This window comes from Culex pipiens, chromosome 3 (genome assembly GCF_016801865.2).
Source record: "Culex pipiens pallens isolate TS chromosome 3, TS_CPP_V2, whole genome shotgun sequence".
NCBI lineage: Eukaryota > Metazoa > Arthropoda > Insecta > Diptera > Culicidae > Culex > Culex pipiens.
Genome location: NC_068939.1, coordinates 102,828,700 through 102,856,276, shown reverse-complemented (window position 1 = coordinate 102,856,276; position 27,577 = coordinate 102,828,700). Strand labels below are relative to the sequence as shown.

General features: G+C 38.2%; 1 protein-coding gene across 3 annotated transcripts; it reads left to right on the top strand.

Moving 5' to 3' along the window:
• Positions 1–761: 761 nt before the first annotated feature.
• On the top strand, positions 762–26,445 carry LOC120418232 (mitogen-activated protein kinase kinase kinase 11). 3 transcript variants are annotated; one of them, XM_039580532.2, is made up of 11 exons: positions 762–1,698; positions 10,872–11,034; positions 11,111–11,277; positions 11,429–11,604; positions 11,853–11,873; positions 12,831–13,028; positions 13,098–13,245; positions 14,904–15,086; positions 20,166–20,637; positions 20,714–21,069; positions 22,278–26,445. In XM_039580532.2, the coding sequence occupies exons 1-11, from the start codon at positions 1,014–1,016 to the stop codon at positions 23,225–23,227; spliced, it is 3,519 nt and encodes a 1,172-aa protein (XP_039436466.1). In that variant the 5' UTR covers positions 762–1,013; the 3' UTR covers positions 23,228–26,445. The 3 variants fall into 3 exon arrangements, with proteins under 3 accessions (XP_039436466.1, XP_039436468.1, XP_039436469.1); XM_039580534.2 differs by lacking the exon at positions 11,853–11,873; XM_039580535.2 differs by lacking the exon at positions 14,904–15,086.
• Positions 26,446–27,577: the final 1,132 nt, after the last annotated feature.

Sequence of the window (27,577 nt, the reverse complement as noted above, 5' to 3'; positions counted from 1 at the left end):
CGATAGTATGAATTTCAATTAATTGTACACTGCATGTCTTTGATACCGCCTTAATAGTCAGGACCCGGTGCCTGCAATCCCTGTTATAGTTCATATGGAATTCCAATAAGAATGTAACAGAAAAATCAGGCTTCGGGTCCAGACTGTTAAAGCGATCCTGTAGGAATTTCACGTTTAAGTCTAATTAGAATCTAAACTGAAACGAGAATTTCATAGTTTCTTCACACATAATCCAGTTGCAAGAACTGCATCGTGACCAGGCTGTCATGCTGTCATACCAAATCCCGTTGGCTACCGAACTTGTTCCTATCAATCATTCAAACAGATTCAAACATCAAATGGCTAATTGAAACAATGTTACAAATTTCAAATGATTGTGTCCTTTTGAAAACCAACCAGAGATGTTATCGGATTCGAAACTATCTAAATCTATAGATGGCGTTGCAGAACAATCCAAGACTCACACCGAAAACTAAAGCGACACCTATCGATATTTTTGTCTCTCATTCTCGAGATGGCTCTTTGTCAAACATGCAGTGCTGCTAGAGATTTTGTTTGCTTCATGAGGCACTAGATATTGCTGAGCAAAATTGGCTTAATATGATAAATTTATTGATTTCGAATTAAGTAGTACATTAACTATATTTTCTAATAATTAGAACGCACTTTTGACTAAAGAAAATTTTTTAAATTTAAATAAAAAATTGGTGTTTTGATTAGATGACAATCTGGTACTACTCATTCACAAAACACAACTGGCAACTCTGGTGTCAAATATGGTTGCTGAAAACAAGAAAAAAAAATGTTGCGAATGATGTAGTTTTTTATCGAAAATAGTGCTGATTTTTGCTTCTTTCGGCAATAAATATTGTGCAACGACATACTTTAAGTGCTTGGGATCGCGGAAATCGAATAGAGACGATTTTTCGACGAATCGTGTCGCAAAAGTTCCAGTGATGATGTTTTCGTTGTTTTGATTGGGTGCCACACGAAAAGAAGAAGAAAAAAATCGAATGAATGTTGATAATATTGGCAGGGCCAGGCGAATTCACCAGAACCTGCTACGAGATCCGGCCACAATGTCACCATTGTGGACTGCAAAATACGACTACCAAGCGCAGGGCGACGATGAGCTCTCGCTGCGGGTCGGACAGATCGTTTTTGTGCTCTCAATGGATAGCAATATATCGGGGGATGAGGGTTGGTGGACGGGTAAAATTGGCGACAGAGTTGGGATTTTCCCATCTAATTTCGTCACGAATGAAGATCCAGCGGTGTTGAACGTACAGCCAGTGGAAATAAAGTTCGAGGAGTTAAGCCTCAAGGAGGTAATTGGTGTTGGCGGCTTTAGTAGAGTTCATCGTGCTTTCCTTAATGGAGAGGAAGTGGCAGTGAAAGCTTCGCGGCAGGATGAGGACATCAACGAAGCTCGCGAAAATGTACTGCAGGAGGCGAAGCTCTTCTGGTCCTTGAAGCATCCAAACATTGTTACGCTGCGTGGGGTGTGCCTCGAGCCGCCAATTCTTTGTCTCGTAATGGAATACGCGCGCGGAGGATCGCTGAACCGGATACTGGCCGGCCGTAAGATTCCACCGAACGTTCTTGTGGATTGGGCAGTGCAAATTGCTCGCGGAATGAAATATCTGCACTGCGAGGCTCCTATTTCTGTAATCCACAGAGATTTGAAGAGCTCAAATGGTAAGTAATGGTGAATTAAGTTTACTTTGGCCTAATTCAATGTTTTAAATTCGATGCACCCGTGCACTCTATAGATTGTTGTACGAAACATGCTGGGGTTCGTATTTAGTCAGTACAGAAGTGCACATAGGTATCGATACATCGTTTCTAAATAAAACATTCTAATTATAAAACATCATAAAAATTCCAATCTTTATAGTGCAGACCTGTATGCTAATACGCAATGTATATCGTCTCATAAACTTCTCAAGGGGGCAATTGATTTTGAAATCTGTGTTTGGGAAATGGGACTTTTGTTGGAATTAACAGAAATACCGCTGCCGATGAATAGCACATGAGGGAAGATTTCAGGAGAAAACAAAACAATTCCACGACATAACCGGAATAATCTAAGTTCACATTCCTGTTAAGGAAGCGCGTATTTGTCATTTTGCTTAAAAAATATCTGTATTCTGGTAACACAAAAAAGAAAGATAATTGTACCGATAGTGACATTATTTTGCAAATGTTGAAAGTCTGAATAATATTTGAATTGACGGTGGATATTTGATCGAAGGAGCTCTTTGAGTCATGCTAAGCGGTTGAACAATATTTTTTAAAACGGCATTTTCAAAAAAAAATCTTAACAAATGTTATTTGAAAAATAATTAAAAACTTCAAATATTCATATGAAAACCAAAGTTGAGCATGTTTACAAAAGCTGATATTTTTTGTTCATAAAACATTTGAAGAATTCTTCAAATAGCAGAAAGTCATCTTCAACTAAGCTAAAGAAAACCATGTACAAAAAAATTAATCTGTGAATTAAACTTAAGGCTGGTTTCAGTAATTGCAGCAAGTTTCAAGTCTCCCTAAAGGCACTTTCATTAAAAAAAAAAAGTAGGACGTTAAATTTAACATCAAGTGCGTAAGGATTTTTCAGTTGATAAGTTTATCAAACACTTCACGCACAAAAAAAATATTTTTAATAAATTTAATAATAATAAAATAAAGATTGTTTTTTCTCCGTGGGCTTTGGTGATGAAAGCTAGTCTTAAAGTCTTTACGCTTGGGGACGATAAGATTGGTTTTCCCAGGTCCTGTGGGTCGTCAGGACTTTGGCAGCCCTACGGCGCGTGCCTCCGGGTGGCGGATGGAGGATAAAGGGATGAGTTAACTGTAGTGACAGGCTGCAAGGGATCCGGATCCTCAGCAGTCTTCAAAACGGTAAGCTATCCTATGGGCAACGCTTACAAAGATGTTCTCTTAAGAACAAAACGACCTCTTTGAAGAAAAGCGCTCACGCGGACCAGATCACCACATGATGGAAAGTGCTTTTACTCTGTAGTACTAGCGCGAGTACTCACACGATAAGCTACGATGCGCGACGAAATGTTATTGTTGTCATATTTATGTTAGTTTATTTTCGGAAGATACTGCTGTTCTTTTTGTTCTGTTCTTTTCGAACCAGTTCCAGATCATACAAGCAGCCATGAATGAAAACATGAACAGCCAAAGAAAGCAGCATACACCAGAAGGAAGGAAGACGAACACTAAAAGGACGATGAGAAACTACAGCGTCTGCGTGATGTTCCGGATGCGGCTGTAAGCGATTGAAACTTCAACTTGGGGATCGCCAAGGCATGTAGGCCATCAAGCAATTGCAGCTCCCGCAAAAAGTGCCTTTTCCAGTGAGCGGTAAGATGGGTACTACCCAAGGTATTACCCATCATCAGGTATGTGACTTTAGTTGTCTTTATTATTTATAGACGGCTCACTGGTTGTCAATCTCTCTATGTTTTCCTACTTCTGTAGAAGATTTTTTTAGTTCTTAAATTTTCATATTTCGATGCTTTCTTTTTCCATTTCTTTTTATCCCAACTTTTCTCTATTTGACGGTCTATCTGATTTTATTTCAACTTTTTTTTTGTTAATATGATCTCAAAATGACGATCATGCTTTGCTTAGATATTCTAATCGAATCGGCTTTTGGGTTCTTATTTTATTTGTCTCGTAGTCCCTTAGTTATTGACAACCGAGAGTCGACTCTTTATATTTTTCTTAACTATTATTAACTTTACAGGTATATACAATAATTTCCATTTAAAAAAAGTTTTGTTGGCATTTTCCCTTAAAATTAATTTTGCGTTTATTGCTTTGTCGGAACAGTCATGTTGTCAATCAGTAAAAGTCCGTTAGCGTATGGAAAATGTACTACGTTTGCAAGTGCTACTTGATCCTGGTTTTGAGAGTTTTAAAAGTTTTACTTTTAACAGTTAGAACCTTCAAAACTAGTTTTGGGGAGCTCTTGCAAACGGTGTTTTTATGACACTGTGGGGAGCGGCGATAGAGAACGAAATATGGACTAACTTGATCCTAGCTGTCCTACCTCGCTCCGCAAAAAAAAAATATATATACTTGTGTTGATAGAAATCACAGCTTTTATAATATGTAAAATTACAAGATATTGCAATTTTTTATTCGAGTCTCAATATTCTTGTTCGTAAAATCTGTTAGAAACAACAGGTTTAAAACTGTTTGAAAATGGGGAGGAATAGTTAGTTTTTTGTAACTTTTTCTAGGTTGTTTAATAATTCCAGACTTCAGTTATGTGTAAGCCAGTTTAGTAATGCTATCAGAATTTCTGATTTCAATTGAAGTGGTATACTAACCATTCTGAATTGTCAAAATTTCCATAGAGTCTCGATCAATCAATAATGAAATGATATCGGACAAAATTCGTTAATCTGTTGAACTAACGGTTTTCGGATTATGGTTGTATCGATCATTGTTGCGAATCGAGAATCTACTGGAGTTTTGACGATCAAATAGAGCCTAACATTTCAAAAGGACACACAGGTGTGAACAGGATTGTGTCTCTTTCACTCAAATTACATACGATATATGATAGGGATACACTCTTGTTTGCAGAGCTTGTGTGCCCTAATGAAATGGAAGGCACGAAATAGTCGTCTTAACAACGAGTGTTCAACTTGTAAAATATGAACGTTTCATTAATGTTTATTGTTTTTGGAAGCAGCAAGACAGGTTTTAAAAATAGGCAAAGAAATGTTTGGCTTTGTAATTAAAATTTCGGGGATTTGAGATTCAAGTTACTTTCAGACAGTTTAGTTGAGGTTGTTGTTTCAAGTTAGTTAGTTTTTCTGAAATGAATAATTGGACATAAATGATTAGTTAAATTAAAGTTAGTTGCAGTGTACGACAAGACAACTGACGGACGCGACAGGTCGGGGTCCAGAAAAAATGCCCTTGACAAGTTAGTTTTCATCTTTCATTTTCCAGTTAATTTATTTGATTACCTTTAGATTTGAAATACATCATTGGTTTCCTTTGTATAAATCTCAATTGAGTTTTTGATTGAATCATAATTTCAGATTTCCTATATTCAGTTTTAAAGTTAGATTAACGTAACTGCTTAAGTCATCCAAGTTCTTACTACTCACACCTACACTAATTTTCTTTCACCTTCCCCCTCCCGATCCCCTATATCTTCCGGTGGTGTTCATTTGGTATGCAATACTAGTTCGGCCACTACCCTTTTTTCCACAAGAAACCGGACTTGGACTGACTTGAGGCCGCGTCCCCCACCTTGCTCCGTAAAACGAAAACGAATAAAATAAAGATTGTTTTTTCAATATGTCGTCTGTTGTGTGCTTGTGACAAGGATCATTTTGGTCGAAAATGAGTTAATGATGACGCTTTGTTAAACTCAACAAACCCTACAAGATGCTTTTAACCGATCTTGGAAATTCGCAATACACACTTATGACAGACCAATTCATCATCAAACGTGCTATCTTGTTACACATCATACAAATTTTTGGGAAATTCGGAAAATTTCACTCATTTTTCATAAATTTTTGATGTTACACATTTTTTAAACAGCAATTCCATCTTTTGTTTCTGAAAATATACTGATCAGTGTTCCCACGAGCCTAAGCCATCGGCTCGGCTAGGTTCATTTATCTGGTTCAGGTTCACACCACACGTCGGCAAGCATCGTCGGCTCAGGCTCACCGAGCGCCGTGAGCCATGGTTCATTTGGTTCAAACCAGGCGAGCTAGCCAAAATGAACCATTGGCTTGAACCAGGCTTGAACCAGGCTTGAACCTGATCAAAGAATGTTAGGCTAAACGGTGAGCTCTGATAGACCGTGACACTGTGCAACCCTAAATCTACTACTCCGTAATATTTGTTACACCGTAACATTGTTACACCGTAACATTCGTTTCACTGTAATATTGTTACACCGTAGCATTGTTACACCGTAACCGTGTTACACCGTAACCGTGTTACACCGTAACAGTGTTACACCGTAACCGTGTTACACCGTAACAGTGTTACACCGTAACAGTATTACACCGTAACAGTGTACAACGTAACATTATTACGGTGTAACGGATGTCACAGTGTAACGAATGTTACGGTGTAACGAATGTTACGGTGTAATGAATGTTACGGTTTAACGAATGTTACGGTATAACGAATGTTACGGTGTAATGAATGTTACGGTGTAATGAATGTTACGGTGTAATAAATGTTACGGTGTAATGAATGTTACGGTGTAATGAATGTTACGGTGTAACGAATGTTACGGTGTAACGAATGATACGGTGTAATGAATGTTTAGGTGTAATGAATTTTACTGTGTAATGAATATTACGGTGTAACAATGTAACGGTGTAACAATGTTACGGTATAACAATATTACGGTGTAACAATGTTACGGTGTAACAATATTACGGTGTAACAATGTTACGGTGTAACAACAATACAGTGTAACGAATGTTACGGTGTAACGAATGTTACGGTGTAACCATATTACGGTGTAACGAATGTTACGGTGTAACCAAGTTACGGTGTAACAATGTTACGGTGTAACGAATGTTGCAGTGTAACCATTGCCGTAACATTTGTTACACCGTAACATCCGTTACACCGTAATATGGTTACACCGTAACATTGTTACACCGTACCATTCGATACACTGTAACATTGTTACATCATCAATTGGGTACTAAAGCCCTATGTAAATTTTTATGTATAACGATAAAAAACACGATTAAAAACCATTTCTGATCACTTTTTTTCATTTTAATGCAAATTTTTTGTTTTACTGGACAACATTTTTTCGATGGATGAACTATGGTCCCCTTGGAACGAGCTGTCAAGTAGGAGCTTTTCTGTCAAGAAGGACCGCGAGGTTAATTTTTCAAAATTGATTAAAAAATCCATTTTAAACTCTTTGTGGTCGTACAAAGGGTAATTGTACTCAGAAAAATAAGCTTTATCGCTGTAAACAATAATATCAGCAATCTAAGCTTCATTTTAGGACCCAATTTGTTACACGGTAGCATTGTTGCACCTTAACACCTATGCATAGTCATGGTTTTCATTAGCCTGGCTAGCCTGGCTTAAGCCATGGTTCATGGTTCACTGAACCAGGATTGAACCACAAAGGGAGGTTTAAGCCGAACCAATTTTATTGGTGAACCTAGCCTAACCGGTTCATTTGGGAACTCTGATACTGATCAAGTCGGTTATACTATTGATTAAAGCTTATTTTAGTTTGTATGAGAATTCTGTGCACACTTGTGACACGTACTTTTCTGATTTTTGTTGACATTATTTACTGTATCTTTTAACTAGTGTAACCAAATGAGTTGAAACTTAAAACGTTTGTTTAGCGATAGTACAGTCATCCCTCATATTCGGAACAGTTTACAGATCGGCCAATATTCAAAAAATCATAGAAAATCATAATTGAACTTAATGATTCGCTTTTACCTTCATTTGAAAGCTTTTCTTGCGATCTTTCGAATGCTGTATCGCACAACTGCAAATTTAAACTTTTATATCAAGTTTTTGAAGAAAAACTTTGACCCTTGAAATCCACAAATTCGGAACATTTTTTTTTCTTACGGATGTAAACAAACTTTGGTTCTCTCCATGAGTACATATTTTTTACAAAATTATGACTTCACGCACTGAAACTAACGAAACTAAAGCACAGTTATGTTTTATGAATTATCTGATAATCATTTTGTGAAAATATCAGTTGAATTCAGGTGTTCCACAATTGTGGAGGCACAATAACATCCCACAATTATGGAACAGGCAATTTGGAGGCAGTGTTTTGCTGCTCTGAATAAAATAATCTCAAAATGCAGCTTTTTGTTCAAAAAGATCTACTTTTACTAGTGAAATAGCAAGAGAATGTCCAAATAAAGGTTCTAAAAATAGTAGGGTCGACAGAAAAGATGCATTTGGCATGCTATTGACAAATTATCACAAAAGTGTTCCGAATTTGTGGGTGTTCCGAATATGTGGGATGACTGTATACGAATCGATCGCTTCACAAAATGTAACTCCATCATGCATAGCTATGAAAATATTTGCCATCAAACATTAAAATTTGGGTTTCTCGAAGTACTAAATGGTCGTTGTCACAAGATAGCAGACAACAGGCGATGTGAAAATGTGTAGAATAAGTGCAAAAAAATCAAATTGGCTCAATTGTAGTGGTGATTTTGGTATAATTTTTCATAGTATATTTTTCCGATGTTATTTCTTCCCGCCACATATTCATTGCATTTGATAATGTTGTCAAGTTTTTGTTGAATTTATTATGACCTTATTCAAAATTTCAGATTTTCTTGAATTAAATATTTAAATAAAATACCTCAAAATCGAACACAACTTTTGCTGGAATTTACAAAAACCAAAAATGTCGCGAAAAGTTAACACGAAGCCTTATGTGTGGGACAAAGATTCCTTGCGTTTTTTAAAACAATTTTTTCATATTAAATTTCCCCTAAAAAAAGACTTTGATTAACGTTGCTGAAGAACCTGTTGAATTACGTTATCCAACGTTATTGCGGTTATCTCAACGGCTTAATGACTTTAACTTGACAGATTTTTTTTTGTTTTAAATAAGTAATGTTTCAATTTAAATAATAGTTTCCATCTGTCGGCATTCTTGTACATTATGACAATGATACAGTCATCCCACATATTCGGAACACCCACAAATTCGGAACACTTTTGTGATAATATGTCAATAATATGCCAAATGCATGTTTTCTGTCGACCCTCATATTTTCAGGACCTTTATTTGGACATTCTCTTGCTATTTCACTAGTAAAAGTAGATCGTTTTGAACAAAAAGCTGCATTTTGAGATTATTTTATTCAGAGCAGCAAAACACTGCCTCCAAATTGCCTGTTCCATAATTGTGGGATGATATTGTGCCTCCCACAGTTGTGGAACACCTGAATTCAACTGATATTTTCACAAAAAAAAGTTATCAGACCATTCATAAAAGTATGTACTCATCGAGAGAACCAAAGTTTGTTTACATCCGTAAGAAAAAAGTGTTCCGAATTTGTGGATTTCAAAAGTAAAAGTTTTTCTTCAAAAACTTGATTAAAAGTTGAAAATTGCGAATCTTGAAAAATATTGATTAAATTTTCATTCCTTTGTGGACCACCGATCAGTGAGGTACTCCTGGATATTAGCTCCTGAAAAGTGCTTTAAAAGTGCAAAAATGCCTCACGGCAAGAAAAAGAGGCGGTCCTCACCAGCAGGATCGGCAGATTTGAAGATGCTAAAGAATGCCGAAGCGCTACCTGCAAAGCCAGGCAGTTTGAGCAAGGACGCTCAAAATTCTTCTGGAAACCAGTTCGCTACCCTCCCTGTGGACGTGAGCGAGAAGGAAGAATTTGAACGACGGTAAAAGTTGCCACCCATTTTTGTGAAAACATCGTCATCGGATTCGGTGCGAAAGTGGCTGACCGGGTTTATCAAATCTGGTGCTTTACGAGCTTCCATTCGCTTGTGTGCTGATGGACTAAAAATTCTGCTACCTACCAGAAAGGATTACAACTACGTTCGGGATTTCCTGAACAACACAAAGATTGAAAACTACAGCCATGACGATCCAGGTAAACGCCCCATGAAACAGGTCCTCCGAGGCCTGTACGATATGGATGTGAGTGTGCTGAAAGAAGAGCTCAAAACTCTTAAGTTGAACGTGATCGAAATCTTCAAGATTGATGAGACACAACAAGGACATCAAGTATCGTGATCAACTGTACCTGGTTCATCTCGAGAAAGGATCGACAACGCCGTCTGAGCTGAAAGCAGTTCGGGCAATTTTCAACATCATCGTGACTTGGGAACGTTATCGTCCAGTGCACCGTGACGTGACGCAATGTTCGAACTGCTTGCAGTTTGGCCATGGTGGAAGGAACTGTTTCATCAAGAGTCGTTGTGCAACTTGCGGAGGTGAGCACAAAACTCAAGCTTGCGAAACAATCAACGAGAACATCGAAGCCAAATGCTTCAATTGCGGCGGCGACCATTCGACCAAGAATCAAAGCTGCCCAAAACGAGCTGAATTTGTAAAAAATCGGCAGCAAGCGACGACGAGACACCAACCAAATCGTCGCAAAACACCACCAGCATACACGGACGTGGATTTTCCTGCTTTGGCGTCACCAGGAGCAGGATCTGCTCGAGTGGTTCCAAATCTGCAGCCATTGCCGTTGAATCAGCGGCAAAAAGTTGCAGAGAATACAACACCTCCAGGCTTCAGTCAGCAACCGAGGGAAAACCAACCAGCATCAACGGGTGAAGGCAGCAGTGACCTGTTTTCACCACAAGAACTTCTGAACATTTTCATCGAGATGACAACAACACTGCGTGGGAACAAAACTCGCCAGGAACAAGTAAGAGCCCTTGGAGCATTCATCTTGAAATACAGTTCATAGTTTACTCGTTCTAGTGATATTGAATATTTCAATGATTTTTTTTTTAAGTTTTATGTTAGGATTAGTTGTTAAAGTGATTTTTTTTCTTTTTTACCCAAATGTATTCGATTTAATGCAATAATGTAAAACAATTTGAAGTAAATAAAATAAATGTGAACAGTTAATAATAAAACGAAAAATACAACAAAGATGAAGAGCATTAGGCCATACCACTTAGCATGTAAAAGAAATGTAATTATTATAAGAAAGTTCAATAAAGACATATTAAATTAAAAAAATATTGATTAAATTTTCCGTGTTTCTTTTGTATTTATTTGGTTATTCCGAAATATTTTTTAGTCATACATTTACGACTATTATTTGAATAGGGCTTAATTTGCTTTAAACAACTTTTTTTTACAGTACTGATTAGTGAACCGGTATCGAGTGATGATTTGAAGAACAAAGTTCTCAAGATAACAGATTTCGGTCTCGCACGTGAGGCCTACAAAACCGAAAGGATGTCCGCCGCAGGAACCTACGCCTGGATGCCACCGGAGGTCATTCGGGATGCCACATACTCAAAGTAAGTTGCAGAAATGAGAAAGGGTCAGATTCGAGCGGGGATCATTAACGGATTATTTTTCTGTTTTCTTCCTCAGAGCCTCGGACGTGTGGAGTTACGGTGTGCTGCTGTGGGAATTGCTTACCGGCGAGACGCCATACAAGGGATTTGACTCACTGTCGGTCGCGTACGGCGTGGCCGTCAACACTCTAGCCCTGCCAATACCCAAGACTTGTCCCGAGGCGTGGGGAAAGCTGATGAAGTGTGAGTAGCGACTCCGTGTTTGTTTGCCGCCCCATCCACGTGGCAAACGTTTATAGTTTGCGAAAGTGAAATTATTTTCCCCGTCAATAAATCACTTTCTTTGCTTTCTTTTTCTTCTACTCTGTTCCCACCCCTTCGGTCATCTAATTAGCCTGCTGGGAATTGGATCCTCATCGGCGACCCTCGTTCAGGGATATCGAGAAAGATTTAGATATTATCGCACGGTCTGGATTTGCGCAAACACCTCACGAATCATTCCACACGATGCAAGCCGGCTGGAAAGAGGAGATTGCCGAAGTGCTTCAGGAACTGCGTAAAAAGGAAAAGGTGAGTGCGGGGACTATCCTTCTCTTGTAGGCACGTGAAAAGGGGGTTGAGAAAAACTTTTCTCGTTAATCGGTTATTAGGCTTAAATGGGCGGTTTATTGTCTCAATTGTCGCAAGACTAGAGCATAACTTTCGCGAGTTTAGCTCATCAATTCGGTTGTTGTTTAATTTACGGCAGATTAGTTTCGTTTACTCTGTTTATATATATTTTTTCCCTTTATTCATTTATCCGCCATTTCCTGTTAAAGGCCTTTAAACCTTTTGAGGAGGTAAGATCTAGAATCACTACCTTGAGTTTACTAGAGTTTTCAAACATAATTTATGTTTCTTTTGTTTTGAGTTTTGTGAGTGACAGTAATATTGTAAGATTTATGACGAACTGAACAATTTCAAAATGCTTGAGAAATGAAATTACAGAATTTAAACGCAAAAATAGTCGACTTCTAATGTTTTTTTTAAATAATCTCGTGATACAAACATTTAATGAAAATAATAAATTTGAAAACTTTGTACTTGAACAAATCCAGCTCTTTGTAAATTTTGTCTGCACTACACAGCAAAAACAAGTTTAATTTTGGAAAGTTGAAATATGATGGTTGTTGTGTGAATTTCATAATATCTAAATAACTCAAACATATATCAAAGAATTTGCTACTTGCACATGTTACATGTCAACATATTTTTACATCAATTTCAAACAACTGTCAAAAAACATGATTTTTGCCATCAATCGATTGCTTGAGGTTTATTATTTGTTCTAATTAACTAAAAGATGGGCTGATTCAACAAAAAAGGTATTGCAACCTTGTTTTATTCGTAAACTACAAAACTTGTTAGCATACTCTACTAGAAAAAGTCCTCCCCACAGATGGTCCTAAGAATCATTCATGAATTGCACTTGTCCAATTTCATTAAGTTTGTATTAACCAATAAGATCATTACAATAAGCAGTTCAGCACATATGTAGGAAATGAATGTAAAAAAATATTCAGATTTATGCATATAAAAACTCTCAAATTTTAAGTTTTACAGACGTGCAATGTACTTAATTTTACGTGTTTGGTTTGGTTTGAGTGTTGAATGGTTTGCATCATAACCTAAGATCTTTTTTATTTTAATTATTTTAAATAATTTTCATTTTGGTTTTGTACTGGATTGCAAAAGGATTTCACTGTCAACAAACTGTATTGATAAGTTCTTGTTTCCCGTTCTATCACCCTCTCTAGCAACTACGCAACAAAGAGGAAGAGCTCAGCCGCGTGCAGCGTCAGCAGCGCTGCAAGGAAGAGGATCTCGAGAAGCGTGAAAAAGAGCTGAACGAGCGCGAAATCGAGCTGCTGGGTCGTGAGCTGAACATCATCATCACGCAGAACACGCCGACTCCCAAAAAGCGCAAGGGAAAGTTCAGCAAGAGCAAACTGAGGGTAGGTTTCACGAAAGGTTAAGGTTTGGATCGGTGCGCAATACAGCAAAGTGTTTTAATTTGCTTTCAGTTGCTGAAGCGAGAACCGGGCCAGATATCCTTTCCGTTGGACTTTCGTCACACCATCACGGTGCAGCACACGACTATTCGGGACGAGCCCCGGCAGCGCACGGACACTCCACCGGGCTCGCCGGCCACCAGACTGAGAGCCATAGCACGTGAGTAAAGTTTGTTCGTTTTCTATGACATTTCAAACTTCACGAAAGTTTGGTATCTTAATTCGGTGCCAAATATTTTTTTTTTGAAATATTTCTCTTTTGAAAATTTCAGTTAGTTCAAAGTGATTTTGGAATATATACACACTCACTATTTTTTGCAAAGCATTTTCTAGTACTTAGATAAACACATTTTTCTATTGTTTGCGCGCCAGTGATGGTCCATATTGCAGACCAGTGGCCATTCCATTGCCAAATTTTCGTGCATGCTTTTGCGATATTTGATCTTTTTAAGATTTATTCAACTCACTAAAGTTTCAAGAGAGTGTCGTGCTATTTTGATTTTGTGGTAAAATTGATAGATTTAAATTCTCTTCTTCGGCTGATGTTTATTAGCTTAATTATTGTACTGTCCGACACTGAGTGTAGTGAGAGGAACTAGAATGTTTTAATCCAACATTTCTTTGGTAATTAAAAGATCATATTCTCGTTCAAATATTACAAAGTTTGATGAAGCATTTGCATTTTAATGTTGAAATCCGACAAACATTTTGGAATAGTAGTTATATTGGTAAGAATAGAATAGGTTTAAATTGTTTATGTAGCCGTTATCTACAGGCATGTAGCACGCCAGCACAGCGTAGATTTTCAATTCCATAATAACTTTCCAGTAGGGTGTTGTATTGTTTGTTTTGTCTTAGTTTACGACATATTGAAAAACTAGTACGGATTCAAAATTTCACGTGAATCACTAAATTACGTACTTTTTCCATTGAAAAACATCACTTTCATTTTCATAGAATAAAATTAATATGCACGAAATTAGGGTGGTTCACAATCACGGTGCTCCTGTAAATCTTATTTTCAAGGAATAATTAAGCTCAAAAAACAAATCTTGATTAACTTCAGGAGTTTCAATTTCACTAGAATTGTTGCAGGTAAAACTTCATACGCTACAAAATGTGCTGGTACTTTTTGTGGATGACTATAAAACGAAAAACTTTCAAATTAAGTTTTTCTAACAGTGAGACCACTGCCATTTCTGCCAAAACTCTTCATCAAACTTTGTAACATTAATTTTCTCACAGGGTGTGAACCCATTCAAGTATAATTGTCCAATGACACACTACACTGCCGCTCAAAGCAAGTCCATCCCATATATAATTTCGTCAATTTTGAAGTAATTATGCAGTTTAGTTCAAAATCATATGAACTATCAGAAACACCAATAAAAATTTGTACTTTATTCCAGGAAACCGGAAAATATCAGGTTTTGACTAGCGTTTTTCTCGGCTTGCTGTTTTTACATATGGGACAGATTAGATTAGAGCGGCAGTAACACGTCACATACAAACATGGGACAGTTACCCGTTGAATATACTCTCATTCATGTTCTAGTTCCTCGTTTCCTCGATAAGCTCTACCTTTCTTATTGTTTTGTTTTGCTCCACAAGTCTTTTTTTATTAGTGTTTTAATTTTCATTAGAAGTGAGTTTATTATTTTAAATTACAAAACAAAAATATCACAGCAAAGTGTTTCAAACGAAAACGTTGCACACAATCATGAGGGTGTTCATCCATTTCATTTATCATGCAAAAAAAAAACACACACACAAAACAAATCATTGCACAACAACTGACTTTTGAATCAACCAATACAGTTCCGGCCGATGGTATCAAGGGTAAAACCTGGGGACCATCGACCCTGCATCAGCGCGAGCGAGGTCACTTGCCGGCACTGCGCACGACGGTTCGGACGCCTCATTTCAGTAAGAGTGCCCCCAATCTGGACAAATCCCGCACGATGGCGATGTCCGCGAGCTCGTCGCGTAATGAAATACTAGGTAAAAGTCACGATGGGCTTAGCACCATCAACAATAGTAAACACTATCAGCAAGCCACTTCCTGTACTCTTAATCTTAAAAACTACGTTAGTAATAATAGTACCAATTCGTCTATCTCGAGCCGTATTAGTGATAAGCGTAATCGTAGTTTTGATAGTGATAATCAAGGTACCAGCGTCGTTCCAGAGCAATCCGACCAGAATGAAGTTATATACGATCGTGCCTTTTATCATGCAATGCAGCAAAGTTTGGACAATATTTTCTCAAGAGAGAGCGAGCTGGACGAGCCCATTTCTTGTATAAGTAGCTCAAAGTCCAGTGATAACCTTACGATGTATGCCAGCAGTCGTTCCGATTCGACAATCGTCGAAGATTCCGCATATAAATTCCACCGGTTCGGTTCCGGAGAGTCCAAATTCAAACGCCAGTGCTTCTTGGTATCACAGTCCAAATCAGTGAGCGTGGACGATAGTCAGAGTACCAGTACCGATGTGCACAGTGACTTGCACGAAAGTTTCTCCACCATGGAGCTCAGTGAGTCCAGCAACGAGGTGGGTTCGTCCCGGAAAAGTTCCGTTACATTCCGAACCGAGGTGGACGTCAAAAGTGACTACGAGCACTTGTGCCCGCAGACGCCATTGTTCCGTCCGTCGGAAATCTACAGTGACTATAGCACGGCCATGCAGGACTATGACTCGAACACTTCCTCGAGGTCCAACTCCTTCCGGAGCAAGCTAGACCGAACCAAGCGCAAGTTCAAGCTTACCAAGCTGTTTGGCTCCAAGAAGGAAAAGGGAGGAAAGATTAAAACGCGCAAACTGGTCCAGCACACAAATAGTATTTATCTGAAACGAAACGCCGGAAACCAGAGTGAACGTGAGCGATTACTACTGGCCGAAACAGAGAGTAATGTGATTGAGAACGAATCGCCATATGGCAGGATAAGACGAACAAAAAACTATTTAATAGTTGAGAACAATGATTCGTTCGAGTCATAAGTCAGCAAACTTCCGCTGCACTTTGGCCTAGATTATTTCTCACACACAGACCACCATCGTACTAAATTGCATAGTCGACAAATAATGGCTTTTGTTTGATGACGATCTCGAATCAATATTCCTTTTTAGTTTTCAAAATTCTAAATTTTATTTTGTTTAGTTTTGTTGATTGAAGGTCGTCATCACACAGAAGCCTTTGGATGAAATGAATTGCGACGAAGTAAATTCCCAGCATTATCCGCACTACATTTTCCCTTGAATACCTCGATGCATTTATGTATAGCTATATGTATCTATTAGGTAGATTAAATAGTTTTACACTTGCCGGCGTTCACTTTTCAAATGTCAAGCCGATCACTGGTTAACAATGTTGCCATTATCTAACAAACTTCTTCAAATCAAACAGACTCGTTAAAAAAATCATTCTGGTCCCAAATCCGAACGTTTTCTGGTACTGCGATTATTCACTATTTTCCATCTGTCACGCTCAGAGATGGAGTGGTTGCGAAAGTTACCCAGCAACAGTTCTGTTTCTGAGTGTTTCATGTTTACAAGTTCCCTGCGTTTGTTTTGGGCCCGGTGAATATTCGGTTATAAGTGGTTGAAGAAAACTATTAAAACAGCTTCCAATCAAAAGTAACTTAATCCAGGATCCTGATCCGCTAATCAGTCTCAGTAATCTCTAATAAACACGAGCCAACCGGTTGATATCCATTGTGTCTCGGTACGATATTAAAAAAAACGGAAAGATCCATCCGCTTAAAACAAAAACAAAGCAATCCTTGTAAATAACAGAGCAGGTTAACGAGAAAAGTAACCTAAGTTTCAGGCCACCCCTTCCACTATAGTGTTTCGTTTAATCTTGCGGTTTCAGAACAATGGAATTAACTTGGTGTTGGATAACGGAATGCCATACCTTTTTCAATTTCCAAAACAAATGTCCCACAATTTGGTAGCAGCGTTTCTAACCGCAAAGAAGTGAAGCTTAGGCAAAACTGAAGATCTGCTATTCGAAAGAAGTCTCATTCAGCAAAAAAGAATTCTGTTCGTGAATCATCGCTAAATCTGGCTAATCTTGACAAAATTGAAAGCAAATAGAAAAAAAGATTGTTGCACTATGTCGATGGATTAGATTGATTGATTTCCCCTATTTATTATTTGAAGTTTTACCGTAGCATTGTGAACGTCATTAAGTTTTAGTTAATACTAGGATATGTTTTAAATTTTATTTCACAAGTAAGCTTGATTTACTTTGGTTTTATTATATGTTTAATCCCTAGTTCTCGGTAATAAATCCACCCATTATGCGAGAAACAAAACTCTGATTATAATTTCATATACAATAAACAAAAGCAATTGAAAATGGCAAATCGTACTTTTATTTATTTCATTGTTTACTCCTTGTTTGTTTGAATTTTTTTCTGTTTGATGAAGAAAATAGAAGTATCTTTCTTGAGTAAATGTTATCCTTTTATTTCTGGTGAGTTAAGCTTCATTTTTCTGCCGTAGCCGTTTTTATATGTAAGTTTGATTTTCTGTTTCTACTCAAATTATTGCAACGCATTTGCTGGTGGCCATCTCACGTGTTTTTAAGGATTATATATAGATAAATATCTAGAGTATTTTTTCAAAGGCCCAATTAGCTATTGTGTTTCATATGTTTATAGGACCTTTAAAAAAAAACTCTAGATATATTTGGTGTAACATATAATGGGAACAAACATCTATACGGGTAATTCTCCGCCAACTCACACAGCAGTTGCCCCGACCCCTCTTCAATTTGCGTGAAACTTTGTCCTAAGGGGTAAAACTGAAAAAGTTTTAAAAATTCTCCCATTTTCCGTTACTCGACTGTAAAAAAAATTGGAACATGTCATGTTATGGGAAATTTAATGTACTTTTCGATTCTACATTGACCCAGAAGGGTAATTTTTTCATTTAGAACAAAATTTTTCTAACTTTGAAGGGTTATTTTTTAGAGTGTAACAATGTTCTACAAAGTTGTAGAGCAGACAATTACAAAAAAATTAATATATATACATAAGGGGTTTGCTTAAAAACATCACGAGTTATTGCGATTTTACGAAAAAAAAGTAAGGGACAAAAGTTACCCCTTAGGACAAAGTTTCCCACAAATCGAAGAGGGGTCGGGGCAACTTTTCCCAATATCGTGTGAGTTGGTAGAGAATTACCCATACAATATTTTTTTTCAATGGAGCATAATAATTTGGATTTGATATTTGCGGTCGCATTTTTGTTATTCATCAATATGTACCGACTTCATTTTTTTTAAATAGCTGTAATAAGTCTCTTACCAATTTCAGCTTTCCCTCTTTCTTAAGATAGGTTATTAGGCTTTGAAGCAATAATAACATCGCTTTTTAAGATCTCGGAACCAAAAAGCCTTTGTCTGAAAACGTCTTTGAATACTTTAAAATATGTTTTCAAATCATGCTTTTTGGTTCCCAACCCCTGAAAACAGTTTATTCTTTTCAAATTTTAAAACAGATTTTGCCCCGAGAGTGAAAGACACACGGCCTTAACGTAGCTGGTTTCATTCACTCTTGAATCAATGACTGTCAATGATGGCTTTGGATATAGAGCCCAAAAATAATAAATTGGGACAAAACATAAATCACGTTACGTAAAATGCTTAATCAATCACCGCTTAGAAAACCAACTTTGATTGATATATTCTGAATAAAAAAAATAAAATAGCCGACCGGGAATGATAACTCTTACAGCCTTAAAGCCCAACTAGGGGAAATTCGCGCTCCTAATTCCGTCCAATTTGCTGAGGCACGATTTAATTAGATGCTGTTTCCCTAATGACTTTTAAGTTGAAAGAAATTTGTGTTATGTATCAGTGTTCATACAATTTTGCTGGTTACTATTTACTTTATAAAAACATTATAAAAATACTAAAATTTCCCTATTGTTGAAATTAGGCAAGGCAAAAAAATAAATTGCACTTATTTTAATGATTCTAGTTTTGATGAACTAGAAGTTCAGGACATGCTTCGTTGTGGAGATATTTAAGCAAATAATTTTTATTTTTAAAGGTCAATGTTAACATTGAGTTATCCCTTTCACACTTTATGTCCATGTTCATTCGAGTAAGCGGGATACACTCAATGTTAACATTTGCTTGTGGACCTAATAAAAAAATCTAGAATTCAACTGACAGAAATTCTTCAAAACTTGCCAAGATTAATCCAATACTCCTTTTTTGAAATAAATAATTTGTGTAAGTGGGTTTTATTTTGTATCTTGAACTACTACTAATTTTAAAGCACTTTTCTGTTATATTGCTAAAAGAATACATTTTTATGTTTATTTTGAGCAGTTTTTAAAGTACCGTGAAATTGCCGTGAAATTTCATTTTTTTGTAATTGTCATGCCGTGTAATTTCGATTTTTTGTCTTGAAAAATCACAAGCAGTTAGGGGACGTTCTTTTACTACGTAACGCAAAAAATCTAATTTTTAGACCCCCTCCCCCTTCGTAACAAAATGTCCACACAAATTTAAAAAAATGTATGGGGCGTAACACGGCCTCCAACCCCTCCCCTTCCCCCCATTTATTGTTTTCAGAAAAGGTTTCTCAATCGATATGCTGCAAATGTAAACAAACTTTGCAAGGAATTGCACAATACATATGTGTTACAAAAATGCCGACGTGCCCTCTCCATAATAGTAAAAGAAGAGTAAATTATGCTCCCAACAAATGGCCATCAGCAGTTGCCGAGCATTTCAGCTCAGTCTGGCGTACCTTTCAAATTACTGTCTAATTAACACAATCACAGCATGGTAACTTTCCAATTAGCAGAGCTTCTGCCCTCTAGCAATAAATCTTCCCCTTAGCAGTGCTTGTAGAAACGTTTAGTGACCTTATTTCTCACCACTGTGTTTGCTATTAGTTTGTTGTAGATACTTGTGCTTTGTAACAATTGTGACTACCAACGCTTCCCTTTCTATTTCTCAATGTATTTGACTATTAACAACCAATTAACCCAGTAGAAGCATTGAATAAGACAATGGTCAGTAAAAATTGTTATGTTTGTGGAACCGCGTTCAATTTAGATTATGACACGGACGAGTGGTACCCGTCTAATCTTACGGTGGCCGGCGACTCCTCGCTGAATACGCCCCTTTGCACTAGTCTGACGCGGTTCAGTGGCCTTCCGAGCACGATCCCGATGCCAACGCTGTATGCTTCCGAGGGACAGCGCAAGCCAAAGTTGTCGATCATAGAGTTAGTGTTGTACAATATTGCTTCGATGTTGGCGGGAGTCGCCTCCGGATACGACGTCCGGATATCGAACGTAACGCCTCTCCATCCACGGTTGCATCCCTCTTCGGGCCTGAGTGAGGGGTATCAATCCCTGCCCAGTCCCTACCACCAGCTGCGACTCGCTCCGGAACAGCTACCCATACTTCCATTACCGCAACCGCTGATAGATGGTAACGTCGAGGAGGAATACACCGATGTACGCAACGAAAAACCAATTCCATACACCCACAACACTTATCACGGTCCGATAAAACACAGCAGGTAATAAAGTAACACTCGAATCTCACTATATCCACCCTAACTTCCTCCATTTACCCCAAATTAAAAAAAAAAACAGAACACCCCTTTCATCGCTAAGCCCGCGCCAGGACGATCGGCCACTCCGGTTTACCGATTCCCCCCAGCACTATCTACCCTCGATGATGTCGACCACGAGCGGCCTCGGCTCGAACTACACTCCGTCCGGGCCGAGCTCATCGCTGAGTGGCGGAGGAGGCGGTGGTGGATCCGGAACGCAACCTCCGACGCCGTCACCGCGGAGAAAATCCAGCACCACTTCCTTCATCGAGTACGGCGAACTGCCGGAGGAACACGAGAGTAGAGCGGGTCTCTACATACCCGGAGATTACGTGAACTATCCGCAGCAGAACAACGCCGGACTTTACACCGCCGGAAGCAGCGCGGGATACTTTGGTGAGTGATGTAGATGTATCCGGCGTCCATTCTATATACAATTCTTACTTTATGTTACAACGGTTTTAAAAGAAAACACCTAAATATTTTTAAATATTCTGAAAATACGATAAATTTTCCATTAAAAAAAAACTTTGGGCGTGACGTTACAACGGTGGAGAATTTGTTTTTTTTTGCCTTCCTCACTTTACTGAGGAAAGGTTATAAAATCGCTCGAAATATGAAATTTTTAATTAGACCTCCTAGACCTACCGTCATTTATACATATCGACTCAGAATCACCAGCTGAACAAATGTTCACAATTTGCAAAAAAAATGGTTTTGCATGGAAACCTGCCATATTACATATTTTTAGAAAGGTTACAAAATAACAAGCAGTTTAAAAAATGCTCTGAATTTACATAACCTTAATCTATTTCCCAACGGCGGGGTATGCACAATCTTGACAAAAAGTCTGTAGGTAGTCTGTTTTTTTTAACTCATCACTTATTTATATTAGGACCCCTTTGGTGCTGCGATCACGTTAGCGGCAATCCATAAACTATGTGGACACTTTAGGGGGGTTGGAAGCACTCTACAAATGAGAGGAAGGCACCAACCACCTAAAGGTGGATTAAGTAACGTTTTTTTAAATATTTTATTGGAAAGGCTGTGGTTCTGCTCTGCTAATCAACATACCAGATGCATTCGACGGGAAATTTATACTATTGTCAGGATGTGATCAGCTTTGGGAAAATGGTTCTGGTTTCCGGAGGTTGTTTTGGGGTGTTTTTTGCTGATTGAGGTGCCTGAAACACGATATTTTGGTGTTTGCACTTGAGTCAAATGTGGCGGTAATAAATCTTTTAAAGTTTGTAAATGTTGGTTTTAGGAGCCTGAATTTATTTATATCACAACATCCATTTTTCCATAAAACTAAGTTTTAAAATTTTCCCACTTGTCATTTTTCTGTTTAAAAACAATTCCAGAGCATATTACAAAAAGTTTTTCACTTCTCATTGACGATGAAAATGTTCTCAAGAGTATCTCATACAAATATCTAGCTTTAATGTATTTTTCCCTTAGTTATCTAAGTCCCCGAGTTAGAAGAGCCTGTGCGAATGGGTTATTACTTTGAAAATCAGTATGGGCTTTTTGAGGTGTCAATTGTGATCTTTGTTAAAATATGTAAACTAATGAATCATTTCAATTGTGTCTTTTTTATGCAGGCTCAAGTTATTTCCCGTACCGACCTGAAATTAACTTTGCTTTCGAGCGAGAAACCAAGTCCTACGGAGGCGAGCCAGTGTACGAGGATCACCATTACGACAGTGCGTCCTACCATGATTATGCGTACGACGGAGCGAGCAGCAGTGGCCGGTTCAACGTCCCAACGCGTGTTCCGGCGATGGGTGTCAGCGCCGCGGGTCATCGGCGAACTTTATCGAACGTTTCCAACCCGCCCACTACCAGCAATATCAACCAAGGGTTTCATCTTGATCAGGACGACGATGTGGAGTTGGTAGACGATGCGATTTACGGTTTGAACCATTTCTACATCGGCAGTGGCCAGCAACAACAGGTTGCCGGTGCTGCCAAAGTGCCCGACAGCACGTTGATTCCTAGTCGTATGCACGAGTACGAAAACATTCCAAACTACTTTAAGAGGCAAACTAGTCTAAACATTGGATATTCGGGTCATTTCTCCAATGAGTATGTAAATATTAGTAACCACGAACGGCCTGCTAGCTTAGGATTAGAACACGGTGGCTTAGCACAGACTGCTGGGGCAGGTTCCCAGGTCAAGTTACGGTCTAGTTTGAAGAAGTATAATAATACTCAACAGCAGCAGCATCACAGCAAATACAGCACCGGGTCAAGTGGAAGTTGTGGCACGCCAATGACAGCAAATCCTACGCCACCGGATAGTCTCACTAGTGATGACAGTTCGTACCTTAGTGCAAAGGATAACTCGTCTTCGGTTTCATCTCAAAGTCGCGTTCGGTTCACTCCTGAACTGCTGCTGGAGCCACAACAGCAACAACATGTGCAGCAACTGGATCTCGTTTCACACGTTCCACTCAAGCGGAGGTCATCCGCCGGGGCTGCGACGGTGACGGCAGCACCCTCTGCCGCTACAGGACGACGTTCCAATGTGAGCGAATCCGGACAATCCTAGCAGTACGCCAAGACCTATATGGTGTAACTTTTGATTTTCTCCTCCCTTTTGGTGCACTTATTGACTTGCGCACTTTTTATGAGCAAAAAACAATGGGAAAGTGATAAGAGGATTAAGAGATCAGAGAGGAACGCCATTTCGCAACCGACGAAGGAAAAAGATTACGTTCTTAAAGTATTTTTTTATTGCAGTATTTAACGGAAAACGATTGCATATAAAATCAGAATAACTTTAGCTTCCAGCCATGCTAACCGTGCTCAGCGAAAATTAATCAGTGCAGTGAAGAAGACACGCGATGAATGCTTCCTTCTCTTGAAGCGGCAGGTAGGTAAAGTGTAATAACTTTGTGTACACTCAGCCGAGAAGCACTTTGCACCGAGCGAGTCTTTGCATTATGATGGAAACGGGAGCCTTTGCAGCTTAGTTTATGGTCCATTTTCGCGCTCTTCCGAAGCATAAATAACCACCTTTTAGATGGTAAATTTGCATCTCCAAAGTCTCCCGAGAAGAAGCTGCTGCTCATAATCAAGCATTGGATTATCTTAAGAGGATTATTTCAATCCGACACTTTAAACTTCTGCATCGATGCTCGACAGAACTTTGCTCTGCCTCTGCTGCTGCTGCTTCGTAAAGCTGCTAATGGTTGCCACCGGCGGCCACGTATATCTATGCTTATATACTTCGACTTGCAGCCAATCGATAAATTAATTTGGCAAACTCTCTTGTAACGATGCGCCAAGTGCCGCCTCCCCGACAGTGGCGACGCTCGAAAACTTTGGAATCTTTCCGTTCAATTTGCTCGCAGCTCCTCGGCATCAGCATTCAGACGAAGAGCGGGCAAGGTTTAAGCCTTGTTTCACTTTTGTTTTACGGGTTTAATGGCGTGCCACGTGTTATTCTCAACCTTTGGCCCACACCCCGTTCAGCAGCAGAACGTGAAGTAATGGAAAGTGTACATTTTCGCAGCACCATTTGACCCTCGACGCCCCGGGTTTACTGTCAATACATGTTCCCGAGTTGTGGCTTGTTTTTTTCTTCACTTTTTCCCTTCAGTGTCACAAACACACTTCAGCATGGTGCTCACGTTATGCCATCCCCCTCCCACCTCGTGTTGTTTGTTATCGGTTTGGTGTATGATTGCAGCAGCAGCAGCAGCAAGAAAGCTTTCCCGAGCACACTTTTTTATGAGTCTTATTTTGATGCTCCCACTTGGGTATGGCGAACACGTATCGCATTCGCTGCAGAGAAGAGAGAGAGACCGGCTGCAGCTCGAGCAATTTTCCCACGCGGATCGCACTCAACAAGTTGCGTGAGGACGAGACGCACGCGAGGACGTAATCCCGCGTTTGTTGTGTGTTTTTCAATTCCCTAAGGTAAATGTTCCATTAGTGACGACAGTGGGTGCCATTATGGCTAACGCGTTGTTGGAAACAATGCTTATTCGCCGAGGAAAGGTGTTACGAGGTCGTAAAACGCATTAAATATTTGATTTTTTTTTCATTTTCTCTGCATTTTGTTTTTTACGATATCTTTAATTAAAGGCCCATATATTGTCAATTAGGGTAATCAATGAAAAAAGTCTAAAAAAAGTTCTCAGATTTAGTGCTGAAAAAACATGGTAGATTAATCGAACTCGAAGACTAATGAACGCCATTAAAGTTAATTCTAATAATTAAATGTTGGTGGAGAAGCATGATTCCTCAAGTTATAAACCTGAACCTGGGATTTATAAAATATCTCAGAATTTTGCTGATGAATTTATTAAAGGGTCGAGGGAGAGAGAGCGTCAAACAAAAAATGTCAAGTTTCAATCCCTTTTTCGAAATTTTATAGAAAAAACTATCTTAAAACGCTTTATACATTAATACACTTATGCTATTACCGAAAATTTGCAAAATATCACTGAATTCATGAAACATAAATTATCTGTTTTTTTTTTATCTGTGGTCCCAAATCAAAATTGTATAAATGCCAAAAGTGCCCTATTTGATAAAATACAAAAATAAACGTTATAAAATGTATTTCAATAATTGACAATCAATGACACAAGTTTTTTCAATGAAAATGTAATTTTTCATCAGTAATTATTTTTTCGCCTCCTAATTTTTGGAGGATTTTTTGAAAGTGGTGAGGGACAAAATCAGAAATAAAATTAGCAATGGCCTTATGATATTTTAATAAAGCTGTCGGTGTAATTATTCGACCACTTACCCTGACGCGGAGGACGAGAGCCTTTCGGTACACATGCGTACAACAAGAAAATTCTTTATTGCCCGATCTAATAGCGGTATAAGCGGATTTATGCTTTGCCCCGCGTATTATTTTCCGGGTATTATTTTCCGGGAAGCTCACTTTTGATTAGAATGAAATTGTTTTCCGTCAGCTGCTAGGAATTGACAATAACTTGCAATGTGCAAATATGAAAACAAAAATCATAAATTTGTGAAATTATTTGAAGCAAGTTACGTTATTTTGATGCTATGATTACGATTTGTTCTCGACTATATTGGAATTAGTACTTATGCAATAACCACAAGTCAAAGGAAATCAAAGATTACACTTGTAATTGATTGTAAATATCGTAAGTAGCGCTTTAAAACAATTCCACGTGCGGTGTCGAAATCGGCAAAAGCTGCAATAAAAAAGCACTGGTTAGCTCTCTATATCGATAATGGCAGACAGTAGCAGATACAGAGAAGAGCCGCAGTTGGAAACAAACCGAAGCACAGCAGCAGAGCAGCAGAAAGCTCTTCCGGATTTATTGCAATTTGTCGACTTCTAGCTAGTTAGGTAGACCCTTAGTGCACATACGAGGGCTCTCTTTTGCTCGCCTGGAGAAAGCATCTGTACCGACAGAACGTATAGAACAGAACCGTTTGTAATTAGTTTTATCCAATTAAATTCGATTGTAAAGAGTATTAAGTGGAGAATAGTGGTGAATGCTGTAAGCTTTAGAAGCGAGCGAAGAGAAAGCGGGAGGTCAATGAAACAAAAAAGGCACTTACTCTAGTCGTTTAAGGTTTGATAGTAGCATTTTTGGTTTTTAATTAATTTATATTTATTATTGAGAAAGAGAGATAGCAATCGTTTATAGCGTTTTTATTTTTTGCCTTGCTTCGGCACTTTATTGCAGTGAACGATTTAAAAACATATAAGGACAAGATCACGAGATTGTGTATCTTTGAGCAAAGAAAAGGAAATAAATTGATGATAAATTATTTTCTTGGTTTCTTTCACCGCCCTCAACAAATAGCCCGGGATGCTTCTCTTCTTGAAAAATATATTATATCCCATAAATTTTCTCTTTAATTATACTCTTAGCTTCGGCCGTGCTCCTCCCGTGTCGTTTAGAGTCCGCGTGTCGTGTATCCTCACCAACGAACGAACAGTCGCCGTAGTCTCAATTCATTATGCTAGCTAAGAAACGTCCCTGTTTCCTATATGTGCTGAGGAGTGTGGCACACGTGGCTTCGGTAGGGATGGGCCATTTGGTGAAATAGTCCGTTTGAATGCATCATTGAGATTCGTTTAGTTTGAATTAAAATATATCTACCATAAACTACATAACTATTGTTTAGCAGGTAAGTTAAATAAATAGTTTTTTTGCAATTCCGTCGTGAAACTACTTACTTTTCCTGTCATTCTTGAACTACGAAATAGCCTACTTTTCTGTACCAAAAATAACAGAATCGAATAGCAATTCTTTTCAAAATAAATGCTGAAAAGTTCTACTAATCAGCATTGAAATGCTCTTTTTGCAAATGTTGCATAATAGTAGTTTATGCAACAAGTTGCAAAATGAGTATTTTTTCAGCACGAGTCGTACATTTATCCAACGAGGTTCACCGAGTTGGATAAATACGAAGAGTGCTGAAAAAATCAAGTTTTGCAACGAGTTCCATACAACATTTTTTGCAATTCCGAAAAACACTCATTGAGTGAAATATTAAGTCAAATTTTCATGTATTTTGTCAATAAATCGTTTAAATCAAAAAAAACGTTGAAAGTGTTACTTTTCGAAACAAGTGCTGAAAAGTTCAACTTTTCAGCACCCATTTCAGTGCTGAAAAGTAGAACTTTTCAGCATTTATTTTGAAAAGTGTTGCTATTCGATTCTGTTATTTTTGGTACAGAAAAGTAGGCTATTTCGTCGTTCAATAACGACAAGAAAAGTAAGTAGTTTCACGACGGAATTGCAAAAACTACTATTTTAAATCAAATTTGCAATCGAAAAGCAAACACTTTTTTCCATTAAAAGCACTGTTGCAATTAAAAGCCATTTAAGGGATAAATACGGTAAACAAATTATTTTAGATTTTATAAAAGAGTGTGCATGAATGTTAATTTTCA

Coding starts and splice junctions, on each gene's coding strand:
- LOC120418232 (XM_039580532.2), top strand. CDS start 1,014: ATGAATGTTGATAATATTGGCAGGGCCAGGCGAATTCACCAGAACCTG. Junction 11,035..11,110: donor CGGGATGCCACATACTCAAA/GTAAGTTGCAGA, acceptor TTTCTTCCTCAG/AGCCTCGGACGTGTGGAGTT. Junction 20,638..20,713: donor GGTCCGATAAAACACAGCAG/GTAATAAAGTAA, acceptor AAAAAAAAACAG/AACACCCCTTTCATCGCTAA.